Source organism: Fukomys damarensis, unplaced genomic scaffold, assembly GCF_012274545.1.
Source record: "Fukomys damarensis isolate Sample0158 unplaced genomic scaffold, DMR_v1.0_HiC HiC_scaffold_31, whole genome shotgun sequence".
In the NCBI taxonomy this organism is placed as follows: Eukaryota; Metazoa; Chordata; class Mammalia; order Rodentia; family Bathyergidae; genus Fukomys; species Fukomys damarensis.
The window spans coordinates 360,157-370,111 of NW_022900943.1; the positions used below are offsets into that span (position 1 = coordinate 360,157).

Consider the following 9,955-nt stretch of genomic DNA (forward strand, 5'->3'; position numbering starts at 1 on the left):
TATTACTCAGCCATAAAGAACGAGAAAATAGATTCATTCATAGGAAAATGGATACATATTGAAGATATATTCCTAAGTGAAATAAATAAGTCACACGTGTAAATACCGAATAGTTTCCCTGGTGTGAATAATCTGCAACAATGCATAAGATTCTAATAAGATTACTGACATTTAGAAATGGGAAGAAAGGAGCTAAAGGTGTAGGGAAAGTGGGATGGGTAGGGGAAGAGTAAAAAGGGAAAAGAAAAAAATGTGAGAGAATGAAAAGATGAAAATAAAGTGTTTGTAGATAGGGAGGGGAGGGAGGGGAAGGGAGGGCAGAGGTAAGGGGAAAAAATGAGAACCAAGACCTGTCATGTAGAGGTACAAGATCCCAACAATGAATGTAACTGTACTGTATCCCTAAAATGTACCAATAAACTCAATTAAAGCTGAAAAAAAAAGTTTTTAAAAACAAAGTATAAAAAGCAGCATGTTAAGGTAACTAAGGGAAAAATATAAAACATATTTTCTATCTATTGCTGACCAGAGAAAATGAGCTTGGATGTATTAAATCAAAAATTTCTTTCTAAAAGGAAAAAATTTGGAGAACTTCTCTTTGTGAAGAGAATTCAATGGATAATCCTGAAAACCCATAAAAGCTGATTACCCTCTTTTTTTTTTTTTTTTTTAAGATGAAAGGAATTAAGTATTATGAAAGTTTTGGGGGGGGTACTGGGGATCGAACTCAAGTCCTTACGCCTGCAGAACCACTGAGCTAAATCCCCAGCAGTATTATGTATATGTACCAATTCTCCACAAGGAATGTAAACACTGTGTACTACAAAAATGTACTAACAGAATGAAATACTTTACTCATTGAAACATTAAGTGTATTCCTTTGTTACATGAAAATACCATAGAGGACATATAAAGGGAGTGGTGCAATATTGGTCAAAGGATGTAAAGTTTAAATTAGACAGGAAGAATACAGTTTTGGCTGTTAGTAAATGTGCATTTCAAAATAACTAAGAGTAGGGCTGGGGATTTAGTTCAGTGGTGCTGCTGCCTGCTTCACAAGTGCAAATGTCCCAAGTTCGATCTCCAATACCAAAAAAAGAAAAACAAAAATAAAAAAGATAACCAAGAGTAAACTTCAATGTCCCATTATCCAAAATAAGTGAAGTGATAGGTATGTTAGCTTGACTTCATCATTACACATTTTAAACATATATCAAAACATACACTGGACCCCATAAATGTATACCTATAATTTCTCAATTAAAATTAATAAAAAGTTAAAATAAATTATATAAAGGGGGAAGGTAGAACTATGACTAATCCCTTCTTTAAAATAAGGAATGAATGTATATAGTAAATCTTTCCATTCTTGTGAATTCTAAGCCTATCCTTTTCTAGGAAAGCCATGTTCTTATATGGTTGCTTTACAATCCATATTCTTTTATTAGATTTATAAACTTATAATTGCAAGGTAAGGTATCTAGAAAAAAATCTAAAGCATATGACAAAATGCCTATGATGAGTAATTTTATCTTTGTTTCTATATATTTCAAATATTCTGCAATATAAAATGCAGTTAAGAATGCTGCTTAACTTTTGATAATTTTAATAATGTAATAATTATAATTTTCCCATCTGATAAAGTGCATATGAATAAAACAACTAATTACATGATGAAGTGTTAGGTACAGTCATGTTAATCTTAGATGGCAAATTTGTGTCAGTGCAGGTCCTGTACTGTTGCTGCTTGTGCCCAACATCTTTGTGGGCTCTTTCCTTCCATTTCTTTCTTTATAAAAACATTTTCTTTTGAAATAATTTTAGATCCACAAGAAATTGCAAAGTTATACAAATTCCCACATACTCTCCACTTAGCTTACCTTAATGATAATATCATATAACCATATTGCACTATCTTCTCATGCCATGGAATCTTGTGAAAAACTCCATACACAGGGTTGCGATTCACAGAATCTCTTTGTATTTGATATCAGCTTTCTCCCTCAAAATATTTTAGGCCAGCATTTCTCACAGAATTCATCAGCATTTTTCTTACTCTTGAGGCTTGGAAAGGAAGAAGATGACAATCCAAGGCCAGTTATATCGACAAAATGTTGGGTGAGCTGGGTGTGGCGGTATGAGCTTACAATTCCAGGGCTGGGAGTCTGAGGCAGGAGGACCACAAGTTCGAGTTCTACATGAGTGAGACCCTCACTCTAAAAATAGCTTGGGATCTAGCTCAGTGGGAAGGCCTTTGGTTCCAGCCCCAGTACTACCCTCTCCCCTGAAAAGTTAGGTGATCCTAGTTTCTTTATCGAAGAACTTTTCAAGTAGTTCAAAGAACTACTTCAGTGTTCAATGTGTTTTGTTTCACTCCAAAATGAAAATATATGCAGCGTTTTCCAAATTTACTTGCTTATCACTGCTATTTGTGGCAAGGGGGACAGATGCATTTTGAATCACCCTTTTATGAAATTCTATAGTCTTTCCATGTAAGCATAGTATAAAATATACAATGTAAAAATGTGGTAAGTCAAACTACTATAATAGTCTTGTCAACTTAATTATATTTCTATACCAGATTACAGCTTTAGGTAAAGGATTTAGCAATCAAACTGTCACTGTCTAAGTCAAAATCTGCTTCTACTATGGAGACACATAAGCACATCCCCATAACAAGTAGGAAATGTTTATAATTTTTTCCTTTAAACAGCATTTGCCATCTACCAGTCGCTGCCTTATTTTGAGTCATTTGGCACTTACTCCACCAAGATGCCCTTGGACTTGGCCACCTACTTGCCATATGTGCTGAAGCTGTATCTCCTGATGCTCTTTATAGGTAAACAGCTGCTTTGTTTTTCCACTCTTCCTGTTCTTCCTGGTTTATGCTTCCATCTATCGCACTAAACAAGTTGGTAAACATGGGAGAGACCAAAGAGCAAGCCTAACGTTATGAATTAGACTGCTGTTAAAGCATTTAGAAGTTATAGTGCTTTTGACAAGGCATCACAAGATCAAATATATCACTATTTCACTGAATGAACAGGAACAATTTTACTAAGTTTTGACTATAAGCACAGCTATTTACAAAGTACACATCAAACTGAGCAGAACTAGCTATTTATAATTTTCTCACTTATTAGTTCCTCCTAGCAAGCAAATGGGAATAGGTGCTGAAGACTCAAGAAAAGTTTATGGAACAAAAATTTACAGTTGGGTGGGATTTCAAAAAGGCTGAATAGAGGACTCACTAGCTCTTCAACAATGAAAAACAAGAGCAACAGGAGAATAACTACATTATGAGGTGAGTGGTCACCGGAACACTGGAAATCAGTAGGAGAAACTACAAACTTACCATTCAGACTTGAGCCTAATGATTTCCCTACAGGCCAGTAGGGAATGGAATGATGTACTTTAAGTCCTTTAAATAACTGCCAACCAAGATTACTCTGCTGCAAGGATCTCCTTCAGAAGTGAAGGAGAAATAAAGACCTCTCAAGCAAAAATTCAGCGAATTCATGACTGGCAGACTAGCATTACAAAAACAAAAACATAAGGAAGTCCTTCATCCAGAAATGGAAGAAAAATTACATCATGATAGCATATAAGTGTTAAGTCCCACTAGAAGAGTCCATGCACAAAATAGAAACAGGAAAGAACCAACCGTAATTCAATAGACCATTAAGCCAAAAAGATAAGGAAAAAAAATGCTCAAAACTACTAGAAGAAATACAACAAAATAACAAACAAGTCCATACTTTAAGGACCTTGAATGTAAATGGACTAAGATCTTTAATTAAAGGATGCAGAATGGTTGAATGGGTTAAAAAATTAAGGTCTAAAAATACGTTGTTTACAAGAAACTCCTCTTACCAGTAAAGACACAAACCATAAGTCAAAGGACTGATATTCTGATAAAATGGATGAAGTTGCTATACTTAAAAGTAATTGAAAGAAAAACTGTGGAGACAAAGTGATCAAGGGATCAATTCAAGATATGATAACCAGAAATCTTACACCCAACTTTATAAAATACTGTTGGAACTAAACAGATAGGTTCCATTGTAGTAAGTATGGGATTTCAATACCCCATCTAGATGGGTAGATCATCCAACTGCCCCTCCCCTAATCAACAAACATAAGTTAAACTATACAGAAATATACAGAATATTAAAAATAACAGCTGCAGAATGTCACTGTTTTCATGAGGGCGTGGAACCTTCTCCAGAATAGACCATATATTAGATTAAGTGGTGGCAAACCTATGGTATGCGGGTGCAGTGGTGGGCTGTTTGTATTACTGAAAGCTCTACAAGGTATGCCATCACTGAACCAGGATATAAAACAAGACTTAAATTTAAAAACATGAAATCATATTGTATTTTTGCTTACAAAGGAATGAATAGAGAAAATATAAAATGCCTGTAAGCACCTGGAGACAGAACAATACACTTCTGAACAAACAGTGGATCATTAAAGTCAGAAGGAAAATTAAATTGCCTAAATGAAAACACAACAAAATATGTGGGATGCAGCAAGAACAACACTAAGAAGTCTGTAGCAATAACTGCATAAAAATTAAGTCTCCTATAAACAACCTAATGGTGCATCTTAAGGACTTAGAAAAGCAAGACTACACCCAAAATTAACAGAAGGAAAGAAAGGTCAGAACAGAAATAAATAGTCGGGTGTGGTGGTGCACGCCTGTAATCCTAGCACTTGGGAGGCTGAGGCAGGAGGATCGCTGTGGGTTTGAGACCAGCCTGAGCTACACAGTGAATTCCAGGTCAGTCTCAACTATGCAGTGAGACCCTGTCTCAAAAAAAAAAACAAAAAACAACAACAACAAAAAAAACAGAAATAGAGACCTCAAAATACAAAAGATGGATGAAATAAAGAGTTCTTCAAAAAGATAAATGGACAAACTTTTTAACTAGACTACAACAAATAAAGAGCTCCAAATAAAGAGATTTAAAAAAAAACTATCACAGAAATACAAAGAATCACTAGGGATTATTTTGAGAAACTATATGCTAACAGATTGGAAAATGTGGAAAACATGGATGCATTTGAGGACATATGTGACTTACCAAAATTGAACCAAGAAGATATTAAAGACTCAACTGGCATGACAACAGGTAGAGATTAGATTAGTAAGTCTTCCAACAAAGAAAAACAGGACTTGATGGCTTCACCACTGAATTTAACCTAACTTTTGAAGAACCAATGCTGGTTCTTCTCAAATTACTCCATTGCACTGGAAGGGAGGGAACCTTTTAAAATTCATTTCAGTAGGCCAGCATTATCCTGTTACCAGGGACATAGCAATTAAAAAAAAAAAAAAAAAGCCAAAACTATAGACCTATATCCCTGAGGGACATACGTGCAAAATCCTCCAAAAATAACTGCATTTCAAATTCAGTAGCACATCCAAATAATCACACACCATGATCAACTCAGTTTCATTCAAGGATGCCAGGATGGTTCAACATATGCAATTCAATAAACAAAGTGTATCATACATAGAATGAAGAATAAAACCATATGATTTATCAACAGATGTAGAAAAAACATTTGATAAAATTCAAAATCCATGATGAAAGTCCTGAATTAGGTATAGAAGGATTATACTTCAACATAATAAAAGCTACATATAACAAACAACCAGCATCATACTGAATGAGAAACAAAGCATTTCCTCTAAGAACACATCAAGGGTGTCTACTCCCACTGTTTTTATTCAATATATTATTGTAAGTTTTAGAGAAATTAGGCAAGAGAAAGCAATAAAAAGCATACTAACAGGGTGGAAGGAACTTATAATGCCTGTCTGATGATTCTCTACACGGAAAAACAAAGACTCCATGAAAAGACTATTAGACCTGAAAAACTAATTCAATAAACAGCGGGTACAAAATCAATATATAAAAATCAGTAATTTTTCTAGGCATCTTTTATGAATTTGCTGAGAAAGAAATAATGCAGTCTCATTCACAATACACACACAGTACCTGGAAATAAACTAAGGAAATGAAAGACCTCTTCAATGAAAATTACTAAATACTAATGAAAGAACTTGACAAAAGGTAGACCTCATGTTTATGGATTAGAATTAGTATTGTTAAAGTGGTCATATTAACTGACTTACAGATTCAATGCAATCCTATCAAAATACCACTGACATGCTTAACAGAACTAGAAAAAAAAATCCTCAAATTCATATGGAAGTGAAAAGACTCAAATGAGCCAAAATAGGATGATTTTTGCATAAAAATAGACACAGAGATGACTGGGACAGAATAGAGAAACCAGAATTGAACCATGAACCTACAGCCACTGACTTTTGACAAAGTTGCCCCCCAAAAAGATATTGAAGGAGGGATGACCTCTTCAACAGACAGTGCTGGTCAACCTGGATATATACAAGCAGAAGACTGAAATCTGACTCCTGTTCTCACCCTATATAAAAATAAACTAAAAATGTATGAATGATCTTAAAGGAAGGTCTGACACTGTGAAACTGCTACTGAAAAAACATGAAGGAAACAATTCAAAATAAAGTATTGGTATGGTGATGATTTTCTGTGACCTCAAAAGCACAGAAAACAAAAGCAAAACCTGACAAATGGGATTAAACTAAAAAACTGCTTAGCAAAAGTACTGAGTGAAGAGACAACCTACAGAATGAGAGACTATATTTTCCAGCTATTCATCTAACAATATATATCCAGAATATATGAACTCAAAAAACATTTAAAATAAATCAATCAACAATGGGCACATGAACTGAGAAAATACAAATGGCCAATAAATATATGAATAAATGCTCAATATTACTAGCCATCAGGAAACTGCAAAGCAAAACAGTGAGATTCCATCACACCTGTAGAATGGCCATTATAAAAAACCAGCATAGAGACAAAACATGGTTGCAAGGATGTGCAGAAAAACCTTTATGAACTGTTGGTGGAAATACAAATTTGTATAGCCACTGATGGGAACATCATGGAAGTACCTTAAAGAAATCCCTGAAAAAAAACTACTATGTATATATACGTCCACAATCCCACTCCTATATATGTAAGGGAAGTGAAGTAAGCATACAAAAGAGATATCTGCATACCTATCTTTAGTGTGACACTACTTACAATAGCTAAGATTGGGAATCCGCCTAGGTGTCTACCAAAAGATGAATGGATAAAGAAAATACGGTGTGTGTACACACGCACACACAAACACAATGGATTATTCAGCCATCAAGAGAAAAGAAACCCTGTCAATTGCAGAAAAATGGAAGAAACTGGGGAACACGTTAGGGGCAGTAACCCAGACTCAGAAAACTACCATCTCTCTCTCATATGTGGAAACTTAAAAAAAGAAGTTGACTTGAAAGCAGAATGATTCCGAGGGTACTGGAAGAATGACTTGGGGCAGAAGGCACAGATGGAGGTGACTGGATACGCTGAGTGCTCACTGCATGTATGGAGATAGCACGCTGAATCCCATTAACATGTGCATTAATTTAGGCTAATGTTTTAAAAGAAGAATACATTCAGAGAACCTTAAAAAGTAAAACTAATAATTTTTTAATTGTTTTGTAGAAATATTGGGAAAATATTTCCTTTATTAAATCTCCTTATGTCTAACCCTCACAGATTAAGATAATGATTATCTCTAGAAGGTAACAAGTGATCAGATCTAAGAACGTAATAGAGAAAAGATTAAAGTAACACTATAGAGGCAGTGAGGGGAGCTACCCTGAAAAAAAAATTTCATGCATTAAAAAATAGTAGGATAGAGTTTATTTATTTCTGAATAAATTCTGGATACTTCTTTAAGTATTCCTTCTTCAATCTCCCTTTTATCTATCTTGTCCCTGGAATTCAGGCAACACTGTTATACAATCATGGTTCTTTCCAAAGACCTAGCTAATCAACCTTCCTTACTTTTGCCACTTTTTTATCCACCTTAGGTATGTACTTTACCTACAGTCATCTTTACTCGGAAAGAAGAGACGTCCTCAGAGTCTTTTCCATTAAAAAGAAAATGTGAAGCACAGCATTCCAATGTGACAAGAAAAAGATGGGACTCAGTGTCAGCATATCCAACACAGGAATGATTCTGGTGGACAAATACTACTAGAGGAAAAAGTCATGACATTAAATAACTGCCCCCTAAAATTCTAGGTGACAATAGTATTTTTTTCTAAGACATACACTCTGTACACCCTGCTTCGTCAAAGCTATGGATTTTATACAAGTTATATTTATATTGTGTGAATCTGATTATTTTTCTGTAAAGATGAGTAAGTTCAATTAAATTGAGAAACCAAACTTTATTACCTGAATTACGTGTATTTTTCATTTCAGACTCAAACAGCAGCAGATCTATATGAGGGAAGCACTGTAAAAATAATGTTCTGCAGTTGTCTAGAACAACTTTGACACACTTTGTAGACAAATGTAACTGCAGAACTAACAACTATATCCACCTTAAAAATTAGATATACTTGTAAAATGAACATCTTTCAAAATCCCATGTCTCAGCTCAGGATACTATTTCATAAACACCTAAATGGGGTGGCTTAAATAACAGTAATTTAGGTCTCATTCTGGAGACTGGGGAAGTCCAGGACCAAGGTGCCAGCCGACTCCTTTCCTAGTGAGGGCTCTCTCTGGTTAGAGACGGATGCTTTCTGCACAGCACCCTCATGTGAGGCAGAGCTCTCCTCCCACATGTCTCTTTGTAACGGCACTAGTCTTATGAGGGAGGGCTTCACCCTAACGGCATGATTACCTTCCAAAAGCTCTACCTCTGCATACCACACTGAAGTGAGGGCTTAACACATGAACTTTCGGGGAACACAGATTCAATGTATAACATTCTGCATCAGGCTCCACCGAATTCAAGTCCTTATCACATGAAAAATACATTAATTTTATCCCAACAGACTTAATTTGTTCCTGTATCAACTCCAAAGCTGCATCACAGTATCATCTAAATCAGGTAGGTGAAGCAGGGCATGATTTTACACACTTATAATTCTTGCACTCAGAAAGCTAAGGCAGGAGAATCACCATGAGTTGGAGGCCAGCCTGGGATACACAGTGAGTTCAGGTCAGCGTGAACTACACAGTAAGAATCTTGTCTCAAAAAAAAAAAATCAGGTGATAGTCAAGGTAGAATTAATCTGACGCAAAATTCCTTTATAGCTATGAACCTATGAAGCCCAACAAGCTATATGCGTCTAAAATATAGTACAGTGGTAGGAAAGGAAAAGAAGAGACATTCCTATTTCAAAAGGAGAAAGAGTGACAGGACTGCAGTAAGTCCAAAATTTAGCAAGGCAGACTCCATGAGACCTTAAGGCTGAGGAATTATCCTCTTAAACTGGATGCTCTGCCTTCAGGACCCACTGAGTCAGAGGTCCTCTCCCTAGCTCTGTTTGAGCCCTCACAGCTTTGAATGGGCCTGCCCCAGGGCTCCAGGAAGACCATCTGAGCTGCTGAAACCAAGGTTATTGCTGCCTCTTGAAACACTACACAATCATGATGATCTTTAAATTCCCTTTACAGTCATTCTTCCTTTGCCTTAAATAATGTGCATTCATGGCCAAAAAACCATGGTCTTGTCCTATAAATTTCAAGAAGTCCAGTTGCCTTCATTTTGTTTCACCTCCATTTCCTCGTTTCAACTAGCATGTTCTTGCTGGAGTTGCCGATTAAGTCTGTAGTTAATACCAATGTTAATCTTACTGAGTAGTTTACCTGCTACACCCATTAAGTTTTTTCTTCAGAATATGTTTTCCTAACTTTTGTAATGGGACAGGCTGATAATTTTCCATCTCTCTAAATTCTGGCTAATTTTTCTGGTGAATAATTATGTCTTCCATCTACTTTTGCTTATCCTATTTTACTGTAAGCAGTCAGAAGGAACCACGCCACTCTTTTAACAC

The 9,955-nt window shown here is 35.7% G+C and overlaps 1 protein-coding gene across 2 annotated transcripts in view; it reads left to right on the top strand.

Annotated features, from left to right (window-relative positions):
* Hacd4 (3-hydroxyacyl-CoA dehydratase 4) overlaps positions 1–8,328 on the top strand; it is a 25,048-nt gene extending 16,720 nt beyond the window's left edge. The window contains exons 6-7 of one of the 2 annotated variants that reach the window (XM_010613746.3): positions 2,714–2,839; positions 7,973–8,328. In XM_010613746.3, coding sequence (XP_010612048.1) covers positions 2,714–2,839; positions 7,973–8,052 — 206 coding nt within the window. In that variant the 3' untranslated portion in view covers positions 8,053–8,328. The remainder of the gene's footprint in view (positions 1–2,713; positions 2,840–7,972) is intronic. The other variant, XM_019205997.2, reaches the window with a different exon arrangement.
* The last annotated feature ends 1,627 nt before the right edge of the window (positions 8,329–9,955 follow it).